This window comes from Palaemon carinicauda, chromosome 7 (genome assembly GCF_036898095.1).
Source record: "Palaemon carinicauda isolate YSFRI2023 chromosome 7, ASM3689809v2, whole genome shotgun sequence".
NCBI classification, from domain to species: Eukaryota; Metazoa; Arthropoda; class Malacostraca; order Decapoda; family Palaemonidae; genus Palaemon; species Palaemon carinicauda.
The window spans coordinates 171,442,464-171,468,163 of NC_090731.1; the positions used below are offsets into that span (position 1 = coordinate 171,442,464).

Here is a 25,700-nt window from a genome sequence, read left to right on the forward strand (position 1 = left end):
ACGACGAAGTGGAACTCGAAAGAATTCTAAGTAGCGGTCAGACACTCTGGACGAAGTCGCTTACAATCTTAGTCGCCGAGTTAAAAAATGTCCAGATATGTGTAAGGATTATTTTGATATGGTAAGGGCCCCTCAACCAATGTTTCTCTTAAGGTGAAATGTACAGCAAGAGTAGATGAAGTAGGTAGTATTTTTAAACACAAGGACTTACCTGGTAGTTATACATATAGCTTACGTCTAGTATATATAACTACCAGATAAGTATGTTCAAAAATTTATTTCATAATGAAAATAATATTTGTTCCAACACGAAGTACTTACCTCGAACTAATTTCTTAGGAGTATCTGGGATCTCCTTCCCATCCGACCAGAGTTTTGTGTAGTTTACCCTAAACCCATTTTCTATGAGGGGTAACCTCAGGTGGAGTGATACGCGCCCTGAGGCTAACCCCGGGTCAGAGAGCATGCTTGCTCAGGTCTCGACCTCCAGTAAGTTCTCTGGTCGCGTAGCGATATCATCTCGCCGCTCTCCTAATCCCAGTGTGACTTTGTGTGTCCCCGACCCCTTTGTGTCTCACGCGGTATCCACGTGGTTGGTCCCCGTTGTGCTTTCTCTTTGTGCTTTCCCTGTGTGTGCTTGTGTCTCGTGGTGCTTTCTCCTGTCTCATAGAGCATCCCCACATTGTCCTGGGCCTATGGCCGGTAAATCGTGTGGAGCATTCCTCTCAAAACCCGAAGTTGACCCGCACTCCTTGTGTTTCTCGTGCACGGGGCAGCGTTGTTCCCCTTCCGCCACGTGTCCGGAGTGCGAGTCATGGAATGAGGTGCAGTGGGTGCGGTATAGCACCAAGAAGAAAAAGGCGGCGAAGAAGTCGCCTAAGAAGCGTCCCTTCCTCCCTTGCTTCGCCGGGCGTCTCGTCGGACCGAGCTTCCCTTCCACCCTCCCCTACCCAGAGTAGGGGACGAGGTAAGTCCGTTGCGGGGAAGAGGCCCGCGGCCCTTCCCCAAGAGTCTGACCTTTAGGATAGTGGGGTTGTGGCGTCGTTCCAGGCGAGTGAGGGGCCTGAGGGAGGGGCGGGAGTGTGTACGGGAGACGGATTCCTGGTGCAAGCAGGTCACGTCTCCTCGGATGACCCCATGTGGGGGAAAAATGTACCTAATTCTTCTCCAGCCTCTTGGGCGTGTTTTTCAGGCACTTCTGCAGCCGAAAGGCAACGTTGAGAAGGAGCTTTCCCCGCCGTCGGACCCCACTGCGTGGGTTCCCCCCAAGACGCCTTTCAGGTCACCGCTGTGGATGGAGGAAGGCTTCGGGACCTGGTCCCCCATGGAAGAGCCTCCATGCTCCCCCCCAGCGCCGTCGGCCATATTCCCGGAGGTTTTTCTACAGGCGTCGCCGTCCACGGAGCGTCGAAGGAACCTTCTACACCAGCGCGGGAGGCAAGGTCATCAAAGAGGCCTACAAGTCTTCGGTCTCCTCAGTGGAGGAGCTTTCCTGCTCCTCGGAGGACGAGGCGCTGAGGAAGCTCAAGAGACAGCAAGAGAAGTCCCGTAGGAAACTGTCGCACTCTCGCTCTCGCTCTAGATCGCGCCACGAGAGTCAGTGCCCAGGATCCCCAGGAGGAAGTGGAAGAAAAGTGCCTCCCCGGACGGTGAGTGGGTGATGATTCACCTCGACAGGCTGCTGAGTTAGCTGCGGCGCCAGGCCCTTCAAGTTGGCGCCCGAGGACGCGCTCCCCAGATAGATACTCATCCGGCAGCAAGTGGCAACCGACGGAGGGATCCATCCTTGCAGGTTCCAGTCGACAGGCGTAAGTCGCGAAGGTTCCGGCTCCATCCGCCAGCGGAGAGAGTCGCCCCCTCGGTCTGGCAAACCGAGTCCTGACCTCAAAAGCTCACCTAGCTCGTCACGAGCGTGACCTACGGCTCCCCTCGGCGGGCAGGCCCGCAGACACGAGGACCTCCGGAAGGGGTGATGGCCTCTAGGATGGAGGCCCCTGTCCCGACGGCGATGCCCATCCTTCAGCGAGAACCCCCGCAAGAGGTCGGTCCAGGACTCCCCCACGTGCAAGGGCCTCCGCCGGAGTATCCCCCGTCGTATGCGTCGGCGCTTCCTTCGGAAGAACTCGACGACCATGGAGAGGGTTCAGCAGAAGAGGTATCGGCCTATCGGAGGGTAATAGGCCTCATCAGGACCCACCACAGAATAGACGAGCCAGAGCCCTCCTCCGAAGATTCATGGCGTTCCAGTCTCAATAGGCTAGTGGACGCCCCGGTCCAGCAGCGACCCTCCTTGGCTCTTCCTTTAGCGAGGGACGTGAAGTTGGGTAGAGCCCATGTGGTCAGGATCGTGGCCAACCACGCCGAGGCTCCCAAGAATCAGAGTGCAGTGAACCCTCGTTTATCGCGGTAGATAGGTTCAGACGCGGGCGCGATAGGTGAAAATCCGCGAAGTAGTGACAGCATATTTACCTATTTATTTAACATGTATATTCGGACTTTTAAAACCTTCCCTTGTACGTAGTACTGTTAACAAACCACCCTTTAATGTACAGAACACTTAATGCATGTACTAACAGCACCCTAACTAAAACAGGCACAAATATTAAAGGCGATTTTATATCATGTGTTTCCTAAACACCTAAAAAGCACGATAAAAAATGGCAACCAATGTTTTGTTTACGTTCATCTCTGATCATAATGAAGAAACAAACTCATTTAGTGTACACATATATGTACGTATAGGTTAGTTTTTGCATCGATTATATTGATTATACAGTACTGTATGTTGATTTTTTTATTACCAATGTTTTAGTTTACGTATTTTTCTTAGGACTTCCAAATGAAATCTTTTTCTTTATGACGCCGCCTGAAACGACGGCGTGTACGCTCAGTAAACAACCACGCTCAGAACAAACAAGGCATTTAACGCGCATGATGATAGTGATAAATAATGATACAGTACATACAGTATTTACAGTAAAAGCATTTACAAAATATGTTACCTTACAAATATAAATTATACAGTACTTGTACGTAGCAAAGCAGGAAAACAATTTGAGAGAGAGAGAGAGAGAGAGAGAGAGAGAGAGAGAGAGAAGAGAAGAGAAGAGAAGAGAAGAGAAGAGAGAGAAGAGAAAGAAGAGAAGAGAAGAGAAGAGAAGAGAAGAGAAGAGAAGAGAAGAGAAGAGAAGAGAAGAGAAGAGAGAGAGAGAGAGAGAGAGAGAGAGAGAGAGAGAGAGAGAGAGAGAGAGAGAGATTGTTTTACGTACGTAAATGTAAATTTTAAACAAAAAAAATATGATAGGTTACAACATGTAGACTTTTAAAACCTTCCCCTTTAACTTAATGCATACAGTACGTACATTACTAAACTATAAAACAGGTTAAAGTAAAAAATAAAGATTGTTACTGTACTCACCACGAAAGAAGTTCAAGAAAAACTTGAATGACGATGGCGATGAATTTGCTGCACAGTAGAAATGATGATGATGAAGCTGATGATGTGTTCTACTGTGCAGTCAATGATAGTATTTTACGTCTCTTCAGACGGAGGTGTCTTTTCCTGGGACACCTCTTCAACTTCTTCAATTTCTTCCGAAGGCGTACTTGCAGGAGGAACTGGCTCTTTTTTGCGAGGCTGGAAAAACATTGTGATCGGAAGTTGTTGCCGCTGCTTCTTTTTTCGATCCAAGAGCATCCTGTAGGGAGTCGTGATGTCATCAACCTTGTTGCAGAATTGCATCGAGCGAACCATATCCTCGTCCCACTCTTGTAACATTTCTTTCGCCTCCTTCATATGGTTGCAGAACTTGGCAAGCCGTTCTAATGTTAAGCCCGTTTCTTCGACATTTTCTTGGGTCTCTTCCTGGGTACCCTCACTCTCTTCCTCACTTGCCGATTTCGTCAGGTCTTCGAGGTCTGCGTCAGTTAGGGGCTGGGAATGGCAGTCCAACAACTCGTCGACGTCTTCAGTCGTCATGTCGCCAAACCCGTCACCCCCAATTATGGCAGCCAACTGCACAGATTTCCGTATTGCAGAGTGTTGGATTTCCGACGGAGTAAATCCCTTGTCGTCGTAAACAATATCGGGCCACAGCTTCTTCCAGCTCGCATTTACGGTTGCAGGTTTCATCTCTTGAAGTGCCTTTTGAATATTCTGCAGGCACGTGGCTATGGTGTACTGCCGCCAGTACGCCTTCAAGTTGAAGTCTTCATCCTCGTCATCTTGGGCAGCATCCACACACGCAACGAGGTCCGCCAAGGTATTCTTCGTGTAGAGGGCCTTGAACGCCCTGATAACCCCCTGGTCCATTGGTTGAATTAATGACGTGGTGTTGGGTGGCAGGAACTCAACCTGAACGCCCTCACGCGACAGGTCAGTTGCGTGTCCACCAGCGTTATCCATAAGGAGAAGGATCTTGAATGGCAAGCCCTTCTCTAAGAGATATTCATGGACTTGCGGGATGAAACACTGGTGGAACCAGTTGGAGGTCAGCATCTTCGTAATCCATGCTTTTGGATTATGCATCCAGTACACGGGAAGGAGATTCTTATTTTTATTTTTCAAAGCGCGAGGATTTTTCGACTTATAAATAAGCCCCGGCTTTAACAAAAATCCAGCAGCATTGCCACACATCACGAGGGTAACGCGATCCTTGAATGCCTTAAAGCCAGAGGCTTTGGCTTCCTCTTTGAACAGGAAAGTTCGCGACGGCATTCTCTTCCAAAACAAGCCGGTTTCATCCATATTAAAGACTTGTTCCGGCTTGTATCCACCTTCAGCGATAATGTTCTTGAAAGTCTGGTTCACGTAAGTTTCAGCAGCGGCAGTGTCAGCGGAAGCAGACTCCCCATGCAGGGAAACGCTTTTCAGGGCGAAGCGTTTCTGAAACTTCGCGAACCATCCTTTGCTTGCGGAAAAACGTTTCTGAGGCTGGGAATCAGTGGATGTCCCTGGTTGAGGATCATCTGCATCATCATCATCTTCAGCATGGTTGCCGTCGTCCTCTTTAGGTTCCTTTGCAGCAAAATTCTCATATAAGCTCAAAGCCTTTGTTTGGATGGTGTTCGTATCCAACGCTATGTTCTTCTTCCGGCAGTCGGCAATCCACACAGCTAAAGCACCTTCCATGCGTACGATCGTTTTATTACGCGTTGTAACGACTCGCTTCGCTGATCTGCTAAAGGTGATTGCAGCAGTCTTTCTAATGTTCGCCTCGTCCTTCTTGATGTAGCGAACGGTGGATTCGTTGATGCCAAAATGGCGGCCGGCGGCCGCGTAACTTCTACCATCTTTTAAAATGTCGAGAAGCGTAACCTTCTCAGCTATCGTCATCATCCTTCGGTGGCGTTTAGGCTCACTACCAGCCTTACTAGAAGCAGAACGCTTGGGAGGCATTGTAACAGAAAGTTCAACAAAAAGTTCAACTTAAAACAGTCGCACACAGCACAGATTAAACTTCACAAAGTTAAGAACGTTTACTCAGCAATACGCGGAAAGAGAAAGTGAACGATGCAGCCCCGCGAGAACTTTGATGCTGCGGGTAGAAGATGCGGGCAAAACACCAATCACAGGCTAGATAACAAAACTTGAGTTTTGATTCGTCATCTATCAGCGCTTGAACCAATCACAACCCGTCTTAGTACTATGGCGCGTTGGTTACTCATAGAAGATGCCCCCGCGCATACTGAACGTACGTAGATTAAGTACAATACCGTAATAATAATAAATAATGATAATAATACTGTACAGTAATAATAATAATAATAATGATTAATAATAATAACAATAATAATTTTATTAACAACAACAACAATAATAATAATAATAACAATAATAATAAAAATTTACGTACGCTATTTTACGCTCTCTCTCTCTCTCTCTCTCTCTCTCTCTCTCTCTCTCTCTCTCTCTCTCTCTCTCTCGTACGCTTACAGTATTCGAAATGTGATTTTTGCAACAAAGAATATTATTGGATGCAGTACTGTACTACGTACGTATACATACAAAAGATTCATGGAAAAGAAGCACATCCATTACAGTACACACCATTCTAATATGGTATGACTGCATCTGATTTGCGTTTCATGTTCGATTTAATTTTACTACGTACTGAATTATCGTATGATCACATTCTCTTTTCGTGTTTTATTTCTTTCTGTGCTGAATTATATATCATATGTAATGCAATGAACAATCAGTAAGAGCAGATATTACTAATTACAGTATTAATGGAATTACAGGTAACAAAATATCGTATTTGGTTGTCTTCAGATTTCGCGGTATTTTCGAATTTTCCGGAAAATCCGCGATATGTATATATATATGGGTTATGGGAAAACCCCGCGAAGTGGTGAATCCGCGATTGTCGAACCGCGAAGTAGCGAGGGTTCACTGTGCTTCCAATCTACTCCAGGGCCTGAAGTCCCAGAGTAAGTTTTACCTCCCGGAGGGACAGCGAGCAGGTGCCTGTGCTCTGGAGCCGGCACTCGCCGTGTTGGGGCAGGGAGCCTCAGAAGAGAGGGCGGCGACGGCTCCGATCTGCTTCTCTCCATCGAAGGCAATCATGATGGAGGAGATTGCGAAGGACTTGGTCAACGTCTCCTCGTGGTTAGACTGGTGGGCCTCCACCCTGGTGGGCGTCCAGTCCTCATATGATCTCATGGTACCAGAAACTCAGGCCTTACTTAAGGAACTTATCAGTTCGGGAGGTAATGCCCTGAAAATCCTCTCCTACCAGTCGCTAGCTTTGGCCGCCAACTGGGTCCTGCGGAGGAGGGACACGGTCTTGAGCAAAATCACTAGGCGGCTTCCGGACAGAGAGGCCAGGTCTCTGAGAAGCCTGACCCTGTGGGACGACGCTATCTTTCCCCTGAAGGCAGCGGAAGAGTCGATTGAGAGGGTTAGGAAGTTGAAGGACCCGAACGAGCCCAGGCCCCACCCGGTCAGAAGGCCGACGTACAGAAGGTCCACCGCCGACATGCCTCTCCCTCCTCGGGCCTCTCCTAGCCAGCCCAGAAGAGACAACTCGTCTACGGCCTGGTCCCAGTCGTCTCAGCCCTCCCGTAGGGGAGCAGCCTCGACCCAAACCGCCTATAGACCATCGTTCTCAGCGTCCAGAAGGGGACATTCAGGCCGCACCTCAAGGAGAAGATAGGGAGGGAGGCCCCCTACTCCTGCCAAAGCCTCAGGTGGGGGGATGCCTCAAACATTCTTGGCAAGCATTGGAAGACCACGGGGCAGACCCGTGGACCGTGACAGTACTGAAGGAAGGGTACACGTTGCCTTTCCTAGCGGACCCTCCACCTCTGATGCCAGACCAGCAGGCGGAGTGGCTAGCCCCCAAGGACCCCTTGAAAAAGACAGCTCTGCAGGGAGAGGTCTCAGCAATGTTGGCAAAAGGAGCAATGGAACCTGTCCAGGACCCAGGTCCGGGGTTCTACAGCAGGCTGTTCCTGGTGGAGAAAGTGACAGAAGGGTGGAGACCGGTCATAGACCTCTGAGCCCTCAACAAGTTCGTCTGCAAGACCGACTTCAAAATGGACACTCCTAAGTCGGTCTTGGCATCCTTGAGAGAAGGGGACTTCATGATGTCAGTAGATCTCAAGGATGCTTACTTCCAAATCCCGGTTCATCCCTCCAGCAGGAAGTACCTAAGGGTAAAATGGGGTACCCAAATGTTGCAGTTCAAGACCCTCTGCTTCGGGCTGTCCACAGCCCCCCAGGTCTTCACGAGGGTCTTCACGACGGTCTCAGTCTGGGCGCATGAACAGGGCATTCGCCTGATTCGGTACCTAGACGACTGGTTGTTACTTTCAGCCTCAGAGGAAGTACTGAAGGAGCAAGGCGTGAAGCTGCTGCAGTTCGGCAACGTTCTGGGTATCACCATCAGCCTAAAGAAGTCCCAACTGATACCCTCCACCAGGATGACCTACCTCGGAATGGTCCTGGATTCCCGGTTGGTGAAAGCCTTCCCCTCCTCGGAAAGGCTGGACAACTTAGACCAGGTCCTCCGCCCCTTCCTGACGGACCAACCCAGGAGGGCGAAGGACTGGCAGAGACTGGTAGGCCACCTTGTGTCGTTGGAGAAACTGGTCCCCCAGGGCAGGCTGAAGCTCAGGGAGGTCCAGTGGAACATGAAAGAGAGCTGGAACCAGACGGACTCCCCCACAGGGTGGTCCCGGTGTTCCCGAAGACAAAACAGGTCCTGGAATGGTGGAGCTGCAGGACAAACACCCTCAAAGTGATCCCCTTTGCAGCCGACCCCCCGGAGATGCTCCTGTTCATGGACGCATCGAAGGAGGGGTGGGGTGCCCATCTCCTAGGGAATTCAGCAAGAGGGAGCTGGACGGCCCAAAAGAAGACCCAGCACATAAACGTGCTAGAGATGAGGGCAGTACGAAGGGTGTGCCAGGAGTTCGTCCACCTACTCCTGGGAAACACCGTGGCTCTGATGTGCGACAACGCCATGGTGGTAGCTTACATAAAGAAACAGGGAGGCCTAAGGTCGAAGGAGCTGTGCGTCCTCACGTTAGAACTTCTGGAGTGGGCCGAAGTGGAGCAGATCAGAATCTCGGCAAGGTTCATTCCGGGGAAAACGAACGTCCTCGCCGACGGCCTCAGCAGGATGGGGTAAGTGGTAGGGTCCGAATGGTCTCTGCACCCGGGAGTAGCCAGAACCGTCATTTAAAAATGGGGTTCTCCGGTGATGGACCTCTTCGCAACGAGGCTGAACACACAATTCCCTGTGTTCTGTTCTCCTGTGCCAGACCCAAAAGCGGCGTTCGAGGACGCCTTCCAACATCCTTGGGACAATCTCGACGTGTACGCTTTTCCCCCCTTCGGGATGCTCAGGCAGGTCTTCAACAGAGTAAGAAAGGCGGACAACCTGTGGATGACTTTGGTAGCGCCCTGGTGGCCGGAGAGAGAATGGTTCGTGGACCTAAGGGAGTTAGCACAACAGCTGCCCTGTCCCCTTCCGAACAGGCCAGACCTTCTCCAGCAACCACACTTCCAAAGATTCCACGAGAACCCTCGGTCCCTTCGCCTTCACGTGTGGAGGTTATCGAGCGCCTCCTGAGGAGGGAGGGATATTCGTCGAGTACAGCAATGAGGATGTCGGGCTACCTGAGACGATCATCAGCAGCGGTCTACCAGGCTAAGTGGGCCACTTTTACCAAATGGTGCACCGCTAGGGACATCAGGCCCCTGAAGGCCTCCATTCCACAGATAGCGGATTCCTAGTTTACCTCAGGGATGTGGTCAACATGTCCATCCCGGCCATCAAGGGAGTCCGCGCTGCTCTGGGCCAAGTTTTTCTCCTGAAGGGCATAGACCTGAGTAACTCCAGACATATCTCAATGCTCATTAAAATTTTTGAACAATCATGCCCCCCACAAGCTGTGAAGGTGCCACAATGGGACGTGACATCGTGGACAGGGATCTTACTCTCAAGACAGTTTTCTTGCTGGCATTGGCTTCAGCTAAACGGGTGGGTGATATCCATGGTCTGTCCTATGAAGTGGCTCACTCGAAAGGTTGGCGGGAAGTCACGTTCAAGTTCGTCCCTTCCTTCGTAGCGAAGACCCAGAATCCTGTCGTGTGGGACCCCAGGTTTGAAGGTTTCTCAATTCCGGCAATCCCCCGGTTGGACGACTCGAAGGATTTGCACCTGTGCCCCATCAGGGCGTTGAGGAAATACTTGGAGAGGACAGCCAGACTCCAGCCCGAGATCAAAAGTCTTTTTGTTTCCACAGGCCTCGTGGAGAAGCCAGTCTCGAAAAATACCATCTCCTTCTGGTTACGGCAGGTCATCATCAGGGCCTACAGTAAGGCAGGAATCCCCCTGCCTGGAAAGCCCAGGCCCCATGACATTAGGGGCCTTAGTACTACCTTAGCTTTCGAGAAGAATATGGCAGTGGGCCAGATCCTAAGGGCAGGCACCTGGGCCAACCCGTCTACCTTCACGGCTCACTATTTGAAGGACTATTTAAGAAAATCCCTGGACGGGTTCTCGATAGGTACCATCGTTTCCGCTCTCCCAACGGTTTAAAGGTATAGCCTCAGTAACAAGCACAAGAGACACAGGTTTTTTCCTTAAACCCCCTTGTACTTTCTTCCCCTTTATCCGCTTCAAGTGGGCTCTGAGGGGGCCCTGAGCCGGAGACAAGTACCTCAACGGGGGGAAGACATGTCCCCTAGGATTTCTTGCACAGGTGAGTTTCTTAGACACTAAGATAGGTTTTTGTGTAGTTTCCTCTCGATCGATTTTCTACGGGGTCAACACGACCTAGCCTCCTTTTTAGGTCTCTGGATATTCCTCAGCACGGTCTCAAGAACTTTTTAGGGCCACGCCCACCTCCTAAAGTATAAGTCTCCTAAGAAAGTAGTTCGAGGTAAGTACTTCGTGTTGGAACAAATCACAAATTTTAGGTAATTTGTATTTTTTCTAACAGTACTTACCTCGAACTTCTTTCGGGTAATGGCCTACCCTGCCTTCCCTGAGTGTCCCCTGGTATTCTTAGAGACCTTAGCTACTAAGAACTTACTGGAGGTCGAGACCTGAGCAAGCATGCTCTCTGACCTGGGGTTATCCTCAGGGAGCGTATCACTCCGCCTGAGGTTACCCCTCATAGAAAATGGGTTTAGGGTAAACTACACAAAACTCTGGTCGGATGGGAAGGAGATCCCAGATACTCCTAAGAAAGTAGTTTGAGGTAAGTACTGTTAGGAAAAATACAAATTACTTAAAATTTGTGATTTTTAGGAGTTTGTAGTTACAAGACTTCATAAGGTGAAGGATAACTGATAATATGGAGCAGAAAGATAGTGAACAAAAGAAACATTTAGGAAATGAACCCCAAATTCAGTCTTGAAAACCATTTTATTTTGGGTAATCGACATTGTTGAAGAATTGATGCTTAAGATTTTTATGTTTCGTTACTTAACAAATGTGTAAAGTAACTAAATAAGGAATCTTAAATATATTTGATTCGTGTTGAGCCAATTCTTCTTTATCAGTGGCAGTTATTGACATTAAATGAAAGAAAACGGTGTTGAAATGAATTGTATGTAAAGTGGATGTAACAAAGGAAGAATTGAAAGGGTGAAATATGTGGTGATGCTTAGCTGAAGTGGGGAAAGGGTAAATGTAGTTAGAAACTTTAACCAGGGTTATTTGACATGGTTTGGTCATCTGGAAAGAATGGATAATGATAGGCTGGCCAAAAGTGCATAGTGTGGGAGTTTTTAAGGGAGGAGGAAAAGAAAGGCATAGAAGGGCTGGACATACAGAGAGAGAGAGAAAGAAAGAATACAGCAATTGAAATGTCAATGTGTCTGTTTTGTAAGTAACGTAGGCTATTTATATAAAAGGTTTTTAGATTCAAAATAATTTTTGTAAATAGGACAACAATTATTCATTTTGTATTCAGATTTTTATTGAATGTAAGAGTCTTATAAGAATAATAACAACAATCTTTTAAAGAACATTCCAAAATATTTATCGAAACCTTTTAATAAACATATTATATTGAATGCTATGTACTGAGACCCTATAGCAGCTTTACTAACACAGTAATGTACAAAAATATCAATACCCTAGTTTTATCTTGTAACTAAAATTGTATTGGATATATCTTATCCATATTCATTTGAATTAAATAATGTACCAACAGTTATGCTGCAAATACATAAGAGAAGAATTGGGCTCATATCAGGAAATTTTGCCCGAAGAAGACCTCGACGAAACGCCGTTGCAAGTGAAAAATAAGAATATCCTGAGGGATATTTTGAGCCCTCTTGTGGCACATGATGCGGAATGGGACCCTAGAGGTGAGTTCGTCATGTGTTGTTTTCATTTACTGTTGCTCATTTGCATTTTTTATATATTTTTTTCTTTTACAAAAATGCCTTCTGAATATTCTTCATTTAACGATGCACAAAGTTGTCTTGATCATTTATCTGCTAAAATTTAAGATAACTTAATAACCTAATACATTTTATGCTGATTCTTATCGTATTATATAGTTTATTTTATTTATTTATTTTATTTTGAAGTGCCATCTGACTATTCCTCACTTAACAGCTGCATAAAGAGTAGCCATGATCATTTATCTGCAAAAAATTTAAGATGTTAACTTCATAATCTAAGACTTTTTATGTTAATGTTTCAATTTTTGCCAACAGACATCTGGAGGGCCGCTGATACTGATGGCTGGAGTTCTGACGAGACACTCGAATTGCTGTTCACGGTTCGGGAATTATTGAGTGAAGACAATGGAGTTGATTGGAATCAGGTAATCACGACTAATTTGTGTTCATTTTATTAATACGATACTCTTGAGAGAATGGAAAATGGCTGTCTGCTAAAGAAGGTGATGAATGCAAGAGTTTTTAGGTGAAGTATAAGAGGAAGGCCAAGGTTTGGGTGGATGGATGGAGTGAAGGAAGCTCTAGGTGATAGGAGGATAGATGTGAGAGAGTGCTAGAAATGGGAATGAATGACGAGCGATTGTGACGCAGTTCCGGTAGGCCCTGCTGCTTCCTCCGATGCCTTAGATGACAGCGGAGGTAGCAGCAGTAGGGGATTCAGCAGTATGAAGCTTCATCTGTGGTGGATAATGTGGGAGGTTGGGCTGTGACACCCTAGCAGTACCAGCTGAACTCGGTTGAGTCCCTTGTTAGGCTGGGAGGAACGTAGAGAGTAGAGGTGTCCCCTTTTTTGTTTTGTTTCATTTGTTGTCGGCTACCCCCCAAAATTGGGGGATGTGCCTTGGTATATGTATGTATGTACTCTTGAGGATCTACTGTATCTCACCTGGTGTGAGTTAGAGGGAACTAGAATTAGATTTCTTTTGTAACACCTTTTAGATCTCGGTTGCAGTACTTTCAGCCTTTTAGCATTTTCTCCTTTCTCTTATTTTCTTCCCTCCTAACTGCCAAATCTCCACCCTTGTATCCTCAACTTACAAACTTGATGGTTCCAAGAAGGTGTTTGTAAGTCGATTGGTTCCAACTACAAAAGCCAGAAGATATGAAATAGAGATCAGGTTATTAAAAATGTCATTTAGCTTACTGTATTAAATGATGCTAGAGGATCCCGTGTAAATTACACGAAATGATATTTTCAATACTTATTATCTTGTTCCTAACATATACATGTTTGAATAAAATGTCCTGAGATTAATTTTATAATCTAGGTTATGGAAATTGATAGAACTCAATTTTTTGTCTAATATTTAAAAAAAGAAGTCAGGTGCCAAAGACAAAATTGGGAAAACTATATAAGATGTGCTTTGGTAAAGTAATCAAAGTCTAATGTGAATTTGTAAGAGTACACCATGAAATTATTTCCATTTTCTTTTAAGTGTGAATTTGCAAGAGTATACCTTGAAATTATTCTCATTTTCTTTAAAGTGTGAATCTGTAAGAGTATACCATGAAATTATTTCCCTTTTCTTTAAAGCGTGAATTTGTAAGAGTGTACCTTGAAATTATTCTCATTTTCTTTTAAAGTGTGAATTTGTAAGAGTATACCATGAAATTATTTCCATTTTCTTTAAAGCGTGAGAGAGACAATAAATAATACACATGCTATCGTATTAATATATAGATAATATTATTTTATTATAGTATTTCTTTATCTTTCTTATTTCCAGTTGGACATTTGTTTGTACCTCAGCATGTTTATAAGTTAAAGACCTATATATGTATTTTCTCCTTCAACCCACAGGTCAGGCTCATGATGCTTGCGGGTGGCTTTGAACGGACCTCTGAGAGATACCAGTCAAAGTTTATAGATCTTTATAATGGTTACAAGAGAGCCTATGTCCACAATAAGGTTTGCCTCATCAGGACACGACGCCGTCCACCCTACTACTTCAAGATTCACTCGCTGTTTGGATTTAAAGATGCTATTAAGAGTTGCAGTATAGGTAAGCATCTTGAGTGAATCATCAACCCTCATTTATGAACATACATGTGGTAAACGTACTTAAAAAGTTGAGTTATATTAAATAATTCTAAGACTTAACCCTTTTACCCCCAGGCTATTTGGAAATTTCCAACCCTTAACCCCCAAGGGGTTATTTTTTCCACAGCACATTTTGCTGTATATATTTTTTAAATTGATCTAACAGCCTTAATTTTTGTCATAGAGAGGTCAAGTTGGTCTCATTCCCTTGGAAAATGCCTGAATTTTCTCAAAAAATTATCAAAAATATGAAAAAAAAATTTTATAGCACTTTTTTTGCAAGGACGTACCGGTACGTCCATGGGGGTAAAGGGATGGCTTTTATGAAACGTACCAGTACGTCCTTTTGGGGGTAAAAGGGTTAATTGTCCTCACATGTCTTTTTTGAGGAGCATGATTTTTTGAATGATATTATGATTAACTAAATGTTTTTACGGAGTCTCCACCCCTCCGCTATATAGCAGTTTGTCTTTTGTGATTATCTATTTCCTTTGATGTTTTCTTTCTTCAGTATTCACATTCCAACTTAAAAAAATTCTCTGAAGCATCATTGTTCATCTAGGAATGATATGACGGCTTTGCTTAACTACTTTAACCCTTTTACCCCCAAAGGACGTACTGGTACGTTTCACAAAAGCCATCCCTTTACCCCAAAGGACGTACTGGTACGTTTCACAAAAGCCATCCCTTTACCCCCATGGACGTACCGGTACGTCCTTGCAAATAAATGCTATAAAATTTTTTTTTTCATATTTTTGATAATTTTTTGAGAAAATTCAGGCATTTTTAAAGAGAATGAGACCAACCTGACCTCTCTATGACAAAAATTAAGGCTTTTAGAGCAATTTAAAAAAAATATACTGCAAAATGTGCTGGGAAAAAAATTACCCCCTGGGGGTTAAGGGTTGGAAATTTCCAAATAGCCTGGGGGTAAAAGGGTTAATAATGAATGAATTTTCCTACTTTTCTATATTCCCAGGATAAACTTCCTTCTTGTTTCTACTCATCCCTTTGTTATGTGTGGCTAATTTTCATTGAAAACATCTATCGTTGAACTTTTTAAGGTGTACACTTGCAAATATTGGTATGATAGCGCTCAGCTTGTGTGTAATTGAATTATTTCAGTTTGACCTGTTTGGGAAGCTGACTAAAATTTGAGTATTTTTGCATGAATATGTAAGAAAGGTACACCTTAAAGAAAGATATGATAATCTCATATAAGGGATTTTGACGAAGGAAAAATCTGTTTCTGGGCGAGGAACCTGTGTCGCCCCGTGAAATGCTCCTTAAAGCACCATTTCAAAGGTATAAATACTGCTAAATATACCAGAGAAAAAAGTTGCGTGGAATGCCAGGAATATATCCAGCTCGCTCACCCATAAAGGGTGTCGGTATTAAAACTGGGGCGAGTGATACCACTACCAGAGGTCCCTTTACAATTAGACTTGTCCCTCCTCAAAATCCTCTGTTACTACGAGGTGTCGTTTACTACAGCTACTGCCTCCTCCCCCCCCCCCCCCACCACCACCACTACCTACTCTGAAGTATCAAATAAATGCACTGGTATGTTAATTAATTTTTCAAATTTCTTCCCGCCGGTACGCTCCTTTTCCACCCAGTACGCTTATTAATTTTTCACAAATCTTCCAACCAGTATGTTTATTCAATACTATCTATCGTACCGGTGGGAAATTATAAAAGTACAATTTTTTTCTATTTTCTTAGCTGAAGTAGCAATCGAGATCTCAAGTCGTAGCGTACATGTAGGTCAAGCGGAAGTTGCTCTCTGAACACTACGATACATGCGTTGTCTGATTTCAGTTTCTATAAATATACGTGCTTTCCCTTTGTGTCTGTTTTCAAACGTTAATTATTTCATGCCGATTTATGATTTAAACGATGTTAAATCACACTTCTATGTTAGATAAACCCTTAGGAGTTTACAGGTATGCAAAACGAAACTTATATCCGAGAATAAATTTACTTTGAATAACGTATCCTAACAGCGTAAGGCTATCGGAGGCGGATTAGGTGCGATAGATCTGAGTCTTCGGATCCTGACGATTATGAAATTTAACTCGTATCCGTGGAGGCCGTTCACACGAATGCATATTTTCATCATTAGGAAGTGACAAAAATTACAATTTGATATATATATATATATATATTATATATTTAAAAATAAATTACCATATTTCCCGTGTCATAAGACGCACCTTTTTTCACGAAAAGTTCCCTCCAAACTCACCCTGCATCTTAACACTTAAGAAAATTGTATAAGGGAATTTGACACCCTTCAAACACCCAACTATTGACATACAAGCACTCAAACTCACGAGAGATAGAATATAATCTTACAATTATCATTCATTTATTTTATCTTGCACATCCTTCAATGAAGTACAGTAGCAATTTTTTTTTCATTTAGTAATCAGCTGATGACTTGCTAACCCTCTTCTACAAGAAATCATGCCAACTAATAGTCTCATAGCAGACAACACTATGACAGAGTTGTTTATGATGTATATATCTATATTCTCATATTTTGTTGACATTTTGTAATAAAGCAATATATTGATAATGACTTTGTTGCCTGAGTTACGAAATTATACACAGACAGTTGGAAAAAAATCCTGTTTGTTGAATGCAGTATTACCAAGTTAGCAGAAAAGTAACTAGACCTAGAAACACATAAACAGTAACAAAATTATTCCACCTAAAAGAATGTCTAGATTTCTTTCATCAATAATTACATTTTGTGTGAAAATTTATAGGCTGTACGAGGAATTTTGGAATTTACTAGAATTTTAAATCTTTAATAAAATTTTATGCACCTTTGGCAACACTGCTTTGATGTAAACAACACTTGAAACACCAAACACACTGACTAAACGTGTAGTTGTGGTGGAAACTATGACAACTTTAGAGGTTTCTTATACGAATATGTAATAAAATTGGGATAATTGGCCTATAGCTAATTAATATTAACTTAAACATTTCATAATTCACCCAAAATAAGAAAAGTTACGTTGCAAGACAGTAATCATGCTAGTCTCTGACTAGGGATTTGTACTAAGAAGTTTTTAAAATCCTAATTTTTTTTTCTAGAACTGCCTTGCTAATTTAAGGGTGCGTCTTACCACTTGTAGCGTCTTATGACACGGGATATACGGTAGACATCCTGTTTTCAAGATAAATAAATTATAATACTGAGTGAATTTTACCTGGTGAAAGTTTTTTTTTTTTTACAGTAATAAATAGCTTTTTTCTTTCGCTTCTTTATTTTTATTTATTTTTTTTTTTGGGGGGGGGTGGGGACGGTTTCAGGATTTTGTGATATTGGGCTCACCTAGCCTCGGACACTCGTTGAATTTGTCGTTGACGAGTACAATCGTAGGGCCACTCGCTATTCATGGCGAGCGCAATAATAAAATATGAAAAATTAAATAAAATTAATAATAATAATAAAATAAAGAAAGCATATCTGCGTCCTGAATTTAACGTTGTAAATTTTTTGGCAGCAAGTAAAACTATCGTAGAATTAGAAAAATGATGCGAAAGAATATGCAATACTATTGTAGACTTGCCCTTCAAGAAATCGTTAATTTTCCAGTCAGTGCTTTTATTCCATCCAGTACTTTTATTAAATTTCGATTTTTTTTTTCCCGGGCAGTACTTTTATTCCATTCATTACTTTTATTAAATTTCGAGATTTTTTCCACCCAGTACTTTTATTCCATCAGTACTTTTATTAGATATTGAGATTTTTTCCACCCAGTAGTTTTATTCCATCAGTACTTTTATTCGATACTTCAGAGTATCCTTCTCCCTGTATTTGATTTCTAAATTAGATTGTACATGCATCATTATTGATATGTTTTTGATTAATTCATATCAAACCAAGTCATCTAAAATAATTACTTTTCTTGAAAACACACCCAGGCTCATGGCAATCCCATTCTGTGAATGATGAAGTTGCAGAAGAAGTTTTTGAATCTCTCATGGCTGCCTTTAAGGAAAAGAAAAACCTTTTCTGCCACATGGTACCTAGGATTCCTCTCCTAAACAGCTTGTCTATCGCCATGGACGAAAAATACAAGAATTTGGACTTTAAGTTTTCACCGAATTTGTAAGTTTCTAGATGTGAGAATTTATTTGGTTTTCATTATATCTTTTCTTATTTCATTTTGAACTTTAATCTTCTGGTTGATATGCATATTTTTTCAATTGATTTTATCGGCTATTTAATATGTTGAATCATCATATACCAAGGCACTTCCCCCAATTTTTGGGGCTAACCGACATTTTGAATATTAACTGAATATATTGAGGGGCCTATGCATTTTTATTCAGTCTAAATATGAGATGCTGCATGGGGTATTTCTGTCAAAAAGGTAGTATTAATAATGTGATATGAAAACTTTATATAATAATAACTTTTCAGATTTGAGTTAAACAAAAGTATCACATTTATTTTCAATTGTTTCAAGGTATAAGTTTGCTTCTACGTGGATACAAAGCTTCGTTCTTTAACCCTTTTACCCCCAAAGGACGTACTGGTACGTTTCACAAAACTCATCCCTTTACCCCCATGGACGTACCGGGACGTCCTTGCAAGAAAATGCTTTGTTCCATAACCGAAATACAAACCACGCTATTTACATTGGGTTTACCTTTTAGCGCAGCTGAAATGGCGAGCCATTAGAATTTAACGAGGGTGTATTACCCCCACGCTAGTTAGCGGGGGGTTAGGGGAGTGGTAGCTAGCTACCCCTCCCCCCCCCCCTCACACACAGATGAATGCTCACTTTCACTTTTGGCTCGGACTGTGACAGACGTCTCTGTCTTGGTCCTCTCTTGGCAGCCATTGTTTGTTTTGTCTTTACTTAATCGCTTACTTTTCATTTACTCAATATATATGTAAACGTTTTCATGTTTGTATATATATTTGAGTATAGAAATCAAAGTTTCCTTTTCAGAGTTGTGTGTGTAGTGTACGATATCTACGTGGAGTCCTCGGCAGTTAGGCCACCACGGCGTAATTTTATGGGTGGCGATCGAGTTTGACTTATGTCTTTCTCTCTCTCTCTCTCTTGAGGTCGTTCACCCTTTTACTACGTGTTACTACGCCCTTGTAGCTTCCTTTCCGTGTAGGGGGGTTGCTACGCCGTACGTTTGTCTCAATTAGTTTACGAATCTAATTGTGGTTGTTAATTTTTCAGCCTGTAGAACGATTCCTTTCGAGGTTTCGTTCTTTCTTTAGTATTCATTCATTTTTAAATTACATAATTACATAGTTTCATAATTATGATTGTTATAATTCTGTTTTGGTTACAGCTCTCCTTCCGTGAGTGTAAGTGGTTGTGAGGGCACGTGCCTGTTGTGTAATTCTTGTTTCCTTTCCCTCGGGATTCCTCTTCGGAGCCTTCCCGGGGGAATGAATGTGTACTAATGATTTTTGTTTTATTTTTTTACAACTACCGATCTAGTTCGTTTCTGTAATATGGCAACGGTGTGAGCTGTCTTGTTGAGGTCTGGGGATTCGGCTGTTGCTGCCTCCCCCCTTGTATTTTCGTCAGGGGCGTGTCTCCTTCTACTGGAAGTACTCCCATGACGATTGCCAGCTCTCCAGTTCATTTTAGAACTCTCAGGAGGCTTGCCTCCTTGGGCGGGTAACTTTCCTTCCGAGGGAAGTTTTTCCTGTCCAGGCTTGAGTTTTTCCCCTTTTGGGGGGTTCTTCTCTTGCCTTTTTTTCGTGCGACTATGCTCTTGGTGCTGAGCGGTCACACCTGCAGTTTCGCTCAAGGGGCTGGGCAACTGCAGGAGCCTCTCTTCGGAGGATTGCTCCTTTAGGTCACTGGCTGACCAGTCTCTTCTACAAAGTGTTTCTCTTTCGTTCGCGAGAGAGTACACTCATAGAGACTCCTCTTCGGAGGATTCTTCTGCTGCTGTTGCTGTTGGCCTCCTTCGCCGTAAGGCCCACCGTCCGCCTCGTCGTAAGGGCCTCTCATAAGGGTGCTAAGAGGCGCCTTTTTGAGAATCTCCGTTTGCAGCCTACAACTCCTTCTTCTTGATCTTCCGCCTTGGTGCAGATGGACAGCAGTCTGATCTCGTCTTCCGACGGGCAACGGTCTTCCCGACGGACAACGGTCTTCCAACGGACATCAGTCTCCCAGCGGACAGGCAACGGTCTTCCGATGGACAACGTTCCCTTCGGGGCAAAGGGTTGCCTCCCACGGGGGTTCTTCCCTTGCGTGTCAGGGTTCCCCTGCGCGCCCTTCTGCTGTGTTCTCTCCTGCTCCTGCTCAGTGTTAGCGCACAGGCGCTCTCCTGCTCATCAGCGCTTCCTGATCGCTAGCGCTCTCCTTTCGCCAGCTCTCTCCTGTTCGTCAGCGCTCTCATGATGATCATCCCTGCTGTTCCTGTTGGTTCCTGTTACGCGCCCTGTGCGCCCACGTTCGCCCTCGCGACCTAGAACTTCGGTTCAGGTCTGGGTCAAGGACTCTTATTCTATGCGCAGTCTTCCACGCGTTGCCTTCTGCTCGTCAGCGATCATCAGCTCGCCAGCGATCATCAGCTCACCAGCGATCACCTGCTTGCCAGCGTTCACCTGCTCGCCAGCGCACAGAGGCGATTTTAGTATCGCCTATTCAACAGCGTTCTACACGTCAGCGATCACCTGTCTCTTGGCGATCTCCGGATCGCCCGCGTTTGGTACAGCCGGCGCACCAACGTTCTCCAACGCTTCTGAAGGAACATGGTTTGCCAGCTACTAGCTCGCCATCGCCCACCTGCGCATGCTGCTCGCCATCGCGCGATCGCCCACCTGCGGATGCTGCTCGCCATAGCGCGATCGCCCACCTGCGGATGCTGCTCGCCATCGCGCGATCGCCCACCTGCGGATGCTGCTCGCCATCGCGCGATCGCCCACTTGCGGAGGCTGCTCGCCATCGCGCGATCGCCCACCTGCGGATGCTGCTCGCCATCGCGCGATCGCTCCCCTGCGCATGCTGCTCGCCATCGCGCGATCGCCCTCCTGCGCATGCTGATCGCCATCGCGCGATCGCTCACCTGCGCAAGCTGCTCGCCATCGCGCGATCGCTCACCTGCGCATGCTGCTCGCCATCGCGCGATCGCTCACCTGCGCATGCTGCTCGCCATCGCTCACCTGCGCATGCTGCTCGCCATCGCTCACCTGCGCATGCTGCTCGCCATCGCGCGATCGCTCACCTGCGCATGCTGCTCGCCATCGCTCGCCATCGCGCGATCGCTCACCTGCGCATGCTGCTCGCCATCGCTCGCCATCGCGCGATCGCTCACCTGCGCATGCTGCTCGCCATCGCTCGCCATCGCGCGATCGCTCACCTGCGCATGCTGCTCGCCATCGCGCGATCGCTCACCTGCGCATGCTGCTCGCCATCGCGCGATCGCTCACCTGCGCATGCTGCTCGCCATCGCTCGCCATCGCGCGATCGCTCACCTGCGCATGCTGCTCGCCATCGCTCGCCAACGCGTCGACATGCCACAATGCGCCATCGCCAACCTGCGCGTTAGCGCTCACCAGCTCACCACTGATCGCCTGTTGATCCACATCGCCAGCGGTCTTCCTCGCCCACGCAGCAGCGCGTTTCCTCGCCATCGCGCTAACGCTTGCGTTCGCCGCTTCGGACTCGCGCTCATTCACCTGCCCACCCTCGCGACCGTTCGCTTGCGCGACCGCGCGACCGCTCGCCTGCGCGCCCACGTGACCGCTTAATTGCGCGCCCGCGCAATCATTCGCCTGCACGCCCACACGCATGCTCTCCAATGTTCGCCCGCGCGCGAACCAACGGTATTCCATCGCACGGATGGACGGTGTTCCGTCGCGCGAACCGACGGTGTTCCGTCGCGCGAACCAACGGTGTTCCATCGCTCGAACCTGCAGTGTTTCTTCGCACGAACTTCGGCCTAATTCTTGCAGTATCCATTGCTCGACTATGGGTTATCGCTCGCCGACCACCACCTCTCGCCCTTCCTACCACGCTCGCCCTCCTTCTGCCCTCCTTCTGCCCTCCTTCTGCGCTCCTTCGCTCGCCTTCGTTTGCGTTCCTGCGTGACCGCGCATGGGCGCTTCCACGTTCGCCCGCGCGCAAATCTTTGAATTACCATCGCGCGAGCTCCAGGGCGATTGCGACCACGATTCCCATTGGGGTTTTCGCAGCATGGCCAGCCTGGCGAGTTCTTCTGGAGCGTATTTCCAGAACACGGCCTCACCCCGTAAACGCAGAGCATGACACTTGCAAGAATAGGAAGAAACTTCAGGGAGGTCTGAGCAACACTCCTCTTTCCAGAACCTGGGTTAGCCCTTCCCCGTCATTCCCTGGAAGGATTTTTGGCGGGGGGCTTTCCGTTCGAGATTTTTCCATCGGCCAAGGGGTGACTGCTTACCCCTTCCTCTGGGGGCTTACCAGGTCCTTTCCCTCCTCGTTTACGGCCCGAGGTTTGGTTCAAGGAAACTACAGGAAGATCATGGGTACTTTCCTCCTCTCGGGCTCAGGCACCTTGGCCTTTCGTCGTTAAGTATCTAACTTGCGGACAAGCTCGATGTTGTACCATCTGGACGCGCTGACTGAGGACTTCCTTCGGGTGTCTCATCTGTGGAGGTCGACAACCTCAGGCACCCTCCCATCCTTGAGAAGAGTTTGTTTGTGCCCAAGGACAGAGACTTAGACAGCGGCTGTGCGGAGGAAATCGACTTCCATTTTCACTCCTCCAAGGCGCTTTCTTCCAGACTCTGCAGGGCTCCAGCGCCCTTTTCTTTCAACCACGTCGGCCTAAGTTATCGGCTACGACAACTGGGACAAGGTGTCCAATTGCAGTTTCCTCCTGTCAGGACAGATGGCACGGGAGGCTCCCCCGGTGGGGCAAAGTCCTAAAAGGAGCGGCAGAGGTCACGAACTCTAGGATTGCAGGTTTTTCGCTGGGAGGATGCTTAAGGTTACTCATCCGAATGACAGCTTCCCGATGCCCATTCCCGCACAATCTCTGTGATCAGCCAAGGATATCGCGCCTGCCGTCTGTCAGCGAATTCAGTGTCTCTGAACCTCTATGCCATAGCGTCAGCGAGAGTTGCCCGGTTGGGCAGAATGATCTATACCTTAGGCGAAGGTCTTCCATAGGATCATCGACGGCTTCATCCCCGGTCTCTTCAGTCGATCCTTTCGTGTAAGGAAGGATATGAGAGGGGAGTTCCTTAGTCGACCTCTCAGCCCTGATCAAGTTTGTCGAACAAACTTCGGCCAGCGTAGAACAGCAGAATCGATCAGACTGGTAACGAGGCGACAGGACTCCTTAAACCCTGGATCGGAAGGACGGGTACTTTCAGTTTCCATTCCATCCATCAGCCTAGACTGCAAGTATTCCTGCTTATGATGCAGTGTGGCTATCCCGCCGTGGCATAGCAGGTTTTTTTCCCCAGAGAACTCTCCCTGCCTTCCTCATGGCCGCTCAGGTGCAGGCTTCCGCCTCCTCTGCTGTTTGGAGGGCTGGTCAACTCCAGTAGGCTCGGGTTCGACCTTCTTCAGCGCCGGGACAAGCTTCCGGATGCTTACCATGAGTGTGGGTTCATGGTATTTTGCTTGGAGCCTTCTCTTCTTCTGCCTCAACATCTGGAGTATCTGGCCATGATATTGAGTCAACGGCCTTACCACGTTGGAAACCCCGCTTCTCGTCCGTCCAGCGAGGTTAAGCAACGTCGGTTCTGGTCGGTACTTGGATGGGTGACCACCTGGGGACGCCAGATTCTGTTACCACATCCTCCGAGCCTTCCTTTCAGTTGACTGTGGCAAGACTGAGGAGAGTCGCAGTACCTGTTCTCAGTCAAGCAGAGCTTTCAGCCCTACCTTGGAACGTTTCCTAGTTCTCCTTTCCTCATTGACCCGTCTATAGTCCGAACGGTCGCCTCAGGATAAGTTCCATGTGGGGCGGTCCAAGTTCCGGTGGCTTCAGGCAATGTTTAACCGGACTTCCTGGCCCCTATGGGACCAGCGGAACTATTAGGCCTGCAATGGGTGTTGACCTATGGAGCCTCTTGATGGTAGTGGATATTCTCGTCCTTTCCCCACAGTCTTGATGCTGTTCTCGGACTCGTCAAAGGAAAGGGGGGGGGGGGGGGCATGTTCCGGTCCAGGCCTATGGTCAAGACCTGAAGGATACCTCTCCATCATTCAGGCAGGCTTAGGGGCCTTAGTCTGGCCCCTCTACAGATCCTACAGCTCCTGCTGAGTCGCCCCGTGCGCGTCGACTTCATAATTCTGGCGTGTTCTAACCAGCAGGGGACGCATTTTCACACCTTCACATCTTGCAGTAAAGATACCGAGATGATTGAGATACTCTCAATACCACCATCGGCTCGCTCATTCCAGGCAGAGGAATGTTCTCTCCGACTATCCGAGCAGAACCTCGTAGAGAGAGTGTACCTGGGGGTCTTTGGCCTTGAGTAACCAGCAAGTCCTGGTCTGGGGGACCTGATCGCGACAGCTTGGAACCTCAAGCTTCCGCTGTTCTTCCCCCCAGTCTCAGACCCCGAGACTCTGGCAAGATGCATTCCGGTGATGGTGGGACAACTTCGACGCCTGCGTCTTCCCTCCTTTTTGTCTGTGGACAATGGGTCTCAACAAGACTAGGTTGTCTGTCAACCTTTCAATGGGAGAGCTCCACTGGAACTATGCGCAGAACGGTTTCTGGACCCTCTGCTTCCCCTGACGGAACTCCCGGGAGAGCTTCTCCCACGGCGCAGACTACTCAAACAACCACACTGCGACATCTCTCCCGAACCGGGGCGTCGCTTCGGCTTCATGCCTGGAGACACTACGCCTCCTCCTCAAGAAGAGACAACCCGCTACAGTCGCGGTACGGAGGTCGCGTCATCTGCGATAGTCATCCGCAGGGGTCTTCCAGGCAAAGTGAAGAGTCTTCGGTGGTTGGTGCCGTGGGAGATATATCTCTTCCCTTGAGGCCTCTTTTCCAGTAATAAGGGTCTTATTGCCTTTCGGCGGGAGGAAACTCCTTTCCGCTCTCGGCAATGAAGCCTGTCGCTCAGCCTTTCCCTGACCTTCAGGCTTAAAGGAATAACTTTTTCCTGTCCGCTGGATCTTTCCTCGCTCATGCGAAGCTACGATCGTCCCTGCCCTAGTCGGAGGAAGACCTTCAACTTGGACCATGGCTCGGACTTTTAGTCCTTTAAGAGATCTTCTCAAGACCCTTTACGACAGGCCTCGGATTGTATTCCGCCTTGGGTCTCCTGCTCACTCTGGCCACGGCCAGTGTGTAAGCAATCTTCTTGGTCCCGTACGACTCCCCCTTTCTAAGGAAGAGGGGAAGGCAACATTCAGGTTCGCTCCTGAGTTGTTGGCTAGACTCAGAATCTGGGGGTCCCGGCCCTTCGGTCCAATTCCTTCAAGATTTCAAGTCTCCATTCTGTATCTGATGTCCCAAGACCTTCTCTTTCTTGCCAGTAAAGGAATCGAGAGGTTAGCGCTGGGAACAGCTGCAGTTTGTCCTCAGTTGCAGCCGATTTGGGAGCACAAGGAGGACACGGGGGAGAGTCACCAGTATACCTCTTCAGGCCGGACTCAAGGACATTCATCTCGACCTGTCTCCAGACCCTCCCCCGTCACGTCGCCCTACAGCACGATGTTGGATACATCGCAACGTCCCTCGCCTTCGAGTAATACTACTCTGTGACGC

At 46.7% G+C, this 25,700-nt stretch overlaps 1 protein-coding gene and 1 pseudogene across 1 annotated transcript in view; both read left to right on the top strand.

Annotated features, from left to right (window-relative positions):
- LOC137644176 (uncharacterized) overlaps window positions 1-25,700 on the top strand; it is a 51,210-nt gene continuing 25,510 nt past the window's right edge. Inside the window, exons 1-5 of the mRNA XM_068377173.1 lie at window positions 1-121; window positions 11,677-11,833; window positions 12,188-12,297; window positions 13,734-13,935; window positions 17,916-18,102. Coding sequence (XP_068233274.1) covers window positions 98-121; window positions 11,677-11,833; window positions 12,188-12,297; window positions 13,734-13,935; window positions 17,916-18,102 — 680 coding nt within the window. The 5' untranslated portion in view covers window positions 1-97. The remainder of the gene's footprint in view (window positions 122-11,676; window positions 11,834-12,187; window positions 12,298-13,733; window positions 13,936-17,915; window positions 18,103-25,700) is intronic.
- On the top strand, window positions 23,646-23,764 carry LOC137644724 (5S ribosomal RNA; annotated as a pseudogene).